The sequence below is a fragment of the Saccostrea cucullata genome, unplaced genomic scaffold, assembly GCF_032062105.1.
Source record: "Saccostrea cucullata isolate Sc308-1 unplaced genomic scaffold, CSIRO_AGI_Scuc_v1 ctg4137, whole genome shotgun sequence".
Classification (NCBI taxonomy): domain Eukaryota; kingdom Metazoa; phylum Mollusca; class Bivalvia; order Ostreida; family Ostreidae; genus Saccostrea; species Saccostrea cuccullata.
In genome coordinates, this window is record NW_026931367.1 from 11,382 (window position 1) to 15,296 (window position 3,915).

Below are 3,915 nucleotides of genomic sequence, written 5' to 3' on the forward strand. Positions count from 1 at the left end.
GGCAAGAAACAGTTTTATTTCCTCAAAAACAGTTCCTTATATCAAGCAGTCTGGAAGTAAATTTTATTTGAATAAAACCCATGACTATTACTATCAGGTCCAAGGACAACTTTACTGTGCAGAGAAAAATGAGTGTATATTTGTTGTGTATACTTTCAATGACTTTTTGTTCTTTGCAATAGAAAGGGATGATAAATTTATTGATGAGATGAAGAAAAAATTGAATGAATTCTATGAAGATTTTTTTAAGTCTGCTCTATTGGAAAAAACTTTTTTCAAGACATATGATGGAAAATGTAGTTGCAATAAAGAAAAATGAAATAAAGACTTTTTTCTCTTATTATGTCATTTTTAATACCAAGTTATGCATAAGATGGCACTATGCAATTCTTAAAATTACACAACATGAAACAAACATAGATTATTTCTGAAGAAAGTTTTGTTTCAGAACTATTCATAGGCTCAGTCAGAATTTTGAATGTTTTTGCAAGTCCAATGATCCTCTCAATGTGCACACGTTTGCTGGATATTTTTCGGTCCTCAATCACAGTAGCACATGACATTCTGTTTTTCTTTTTGAAAAATGTTGGTGTATTTATTTGAATGTTCCTGTGTACAAACATATCCTGCACATTGAAACCTTTGTCCGCCATTATTGAATCTCCAGAATTGCACATTTCTAACAGCCTACTTCTTTCAACTATTTGACGGTCACTTGTGGATCCCCCATAAGCTGTAGAAATATAAGATGTTAATCCACCTGGTGTCGCTCCTACAAGAACTTTTACCGTGTTACGGTTTTTATAGGTAGAATACGTTGCTTGCTGTGGCTTTGGTAACTTTGGTCTTTTAATTGGACACTCTGTGCCATCTATTATCACTCTAGTATTTGGAAATTTTGTTTTAAAATCTGATGGACAGTAATATTTTACAAGATACTTTGTAGGCCAAATGTCGATTTCCTGCCATTGCTTACTCATGAATAAAATCCATGTAAAAAATATATTTGATACAGTCTTTTCGGAAACTCCAAATAATCTTGAAAGTTCAAAATTGGTCGTATGGCGCCGTAACTTGCAGAGGACTAAGAAAAATTGGTCAGGAACACTTATGTTTGAAACCTTATGATAAATATAATTCAAACAGTGAGCTGCGGGTCCTAAGGTTCTTAAAACAAAATAAAATTTAGTTAGAGTTTCCAATCCAGTATAGAAATTTACTCCGGCATCATCATTTGTAAAGTTTTCAATACTCATTGGGGGATACCGAGGAGTTTGTGTCTGTACATCAAAAAATTTAACGTCAGATTTCTGAACAGTGACTTGAATTTCTTCAGCCAAAATTTGGGTAGAGTTAGATACAATTTCCTCGGATACTTGCAGATCATCAGCTGATGTATAGATGAATTCATCTATGGAAGACGAAGCAGAAAATTCTTCTGCTAGTTTTCGTTTGATGCCTCTGGACTTGGCTCTGTCGGCTCGTTCATGTGAATGTGGACTTGGCTCTACCCAGGGAAAAATGCTTGGCACTGCAGTTTTCTTCAATCTTTTACTTAAAGGAGTAGTTCCTAAGAATTAAATTATTTAATATATCAATACTTGTTCATAGTACTAGATTATTTATTAAATAATTAATTTATAATTTGAACTAACTTTTTAAAGCAAATAAAACAAATATAAATTTACTAAAATATTTTTATTATTACAAGTATTATTGTTATAAAATTGATGTTACAAAACATGCCCATGTGTTTATTAATTCAACTAAACAGGTCAAATTTGTTTTTAAGCAGGGTGCTAATTAGACATCAATGTCAAAACACAGTATCTTGCACTGGTAGATATGCATAAATTATCAGGCAACAGCATGTGTTCTTTTAGACATGCCTTGTGTTTATATTGTTAAAAGATAATGCGTTTGTAATAAATGACCAGTAATTGAAGTTGTCAGTGGGGAGTCTGCATGTGGCAGTGTCTGTAACGTTATCAGATTACTTCGTATGAGAGGTAAACAAGGGATTCGATATTTTAGTGCATTTCATCTAAGCAAATAAGGCATAAACATTGCTCAGAATAAAATCTATTAACATTACTTTGCACATGCTTATCAAAGATTTCAAAATAAATAAATAAATATTGTTACCATGCTGGGTTTCAGTCAAATAGTCGTCTGATTTAAAATGTGCTCTGCAAACAACAGCATGAGTTGACGGAGTCCAGCTTTGAAAACGAGTTTCACCACGTTTTATTGCGTGTATCCATGCTTTTCTTCTTAACGGATCTGTTGGAAATATATGGCCACCCCGATTACTACAATTCGGCACACAACAACAAGTTTCAGGCATGTTTTACGAGCATGTGTTTGACAGCAGATTGTTTACGTTTTTCTTCGATCGGTAACTACTGATAAGGCGCGAGGGTGTTCCGATACAGGACCGTGTTTGCCTGTGGCGCCCTCTAAAGAAAAGATAATCGGAGCAGGTTCCTAATTGGCTAGGTTTTGAAAAAAAGTGTATAAATCAATGATATTTTTTTTATTCTTTTTATGAGCCACTATTCCTGCCGAATCGCCATCTAAAGCGCCCACTTTCTTTCGTAAGTTCAGCATTTTTTATTTCATCAGCCATAGGTCGGCTGCCAATTTTATCTCTGAACACAGATTTGCTTTGTGTGAAAAGGAGCTATTGACCCTTCAACGCAGTCTCAGTGTACGGTACGCATATTGTTTCTGTACATCGTAAAGGTGTTTCCTTTTTTCTCTGATTTCTTCAAGTTGATATTTGGACACTCTTATTCTGAAGAATTTTGAGGTACCTCATTACAATATGTAATTTGTTAGCAAATTGAACACACATTGGTCTTGTGTATTTCCTTTGCTTGTCACACTCTCCCATTCTGAATGCTTTATAGATCTGTAGGGAACGAGAATCTTGCTTACTCTCTCAATGATATACCTTTCAACGGGTTTATCATACTGACACAAAAATTAAAGTAATAGATTACAACTGAGAATTAGCTATTGGAGCAGGGATTAGATCACTTGACTTACGCAAGGAGAATAGGCCATTAATATACTATATACTATGACAATACAAAACTAAAATTGAAGAGATTAAAAATAAATGTGATTTGGCTTCTGAAAAAGGTATTAGCTAATTTGACTAACTCAGGGGGATAATTTCATTCACAGCAATTTCTAAGGAATAATTCGCCTAGAAAGATATTGAGATGACGAACAGTATTCAATCTCAAAGTCCATAAAACAATTCAAACAGGAGCAGAGCAAACACGGACCTTCAAAACATCAAAGGTGGGATTAGGTGCCATGGAGGAGTGAGCATCCCCTGCCGACCGGTCACACCCGCCGTGTGCTCCTTGTCACGATCGGGAAATAACGAAAAAATCATAAGGTAGAAAGCTTTAGTAGAGTGAATATAGTCTATAATACTCTGGACCCGAGTCAGATGTACTTTGATGCTGCTTTTGTTAAATTGTTGTATTCATAGGAGTCGGCAGTTTTATTAATAAACTATGAAAAGAATAATGGTGAGGTCAGCTCACGTTATTGTTTACACTGGTTACTGATACTGTCGACTCGCTATACAGATACACCGTGACAAAACATATAGATCTACTGTTTGTATCTTATATCCCGTTTATTGATTATTTTTGGGAAGGATATTTAAAGTGTAAAAAAGTGTAAAAGATAGTTTAAAATTCCAGTAATTATTTAAATGATACATATCACTGATGGAGTTAAACATCGTCTTTTTCTTAATTCTTGTCTTGTTTCGCTTTTGGTTTTTCCTCGAGAACGTTAGACTTTTCCCAATTGACCTTTGACATAGCGCTTATGTATCGTAAGTGTGGATATGAATAATTGTTTATAAGACTTCAAAGCGCATGTAGACAT

General features: G+C 34.4%; 1 protein-coding gene across 1 annotated transcript; it reads right to left on the minus strand.

Moving 5' to 3' along the window:
• Positions 1-207: 207 nt before the first annotated feature.
• Positions 208-2,481, minus strand: LOC134232344 (uncharacterized). Its single transcript, XM_062714291.1, has 2 exons — positions 2,146-2,481; positions 208-1,570 (listed from the first exon to the last, which is right to left on the minus strand). The coding sequence occupies exons 1-2, from the start codon at positions 2,345-2,347 to the stop codon at positions 363-365; spliced, it is 1,410 nt and encodes a 469-aa protein (XP_062570275.1). The 5' UTR covers positions 2,348-2,481; the 3' UTR covers positions 208-362.
• Between the last annotated feature and the right edge of the window lie 1,434 nt (positions 2,482-3,915).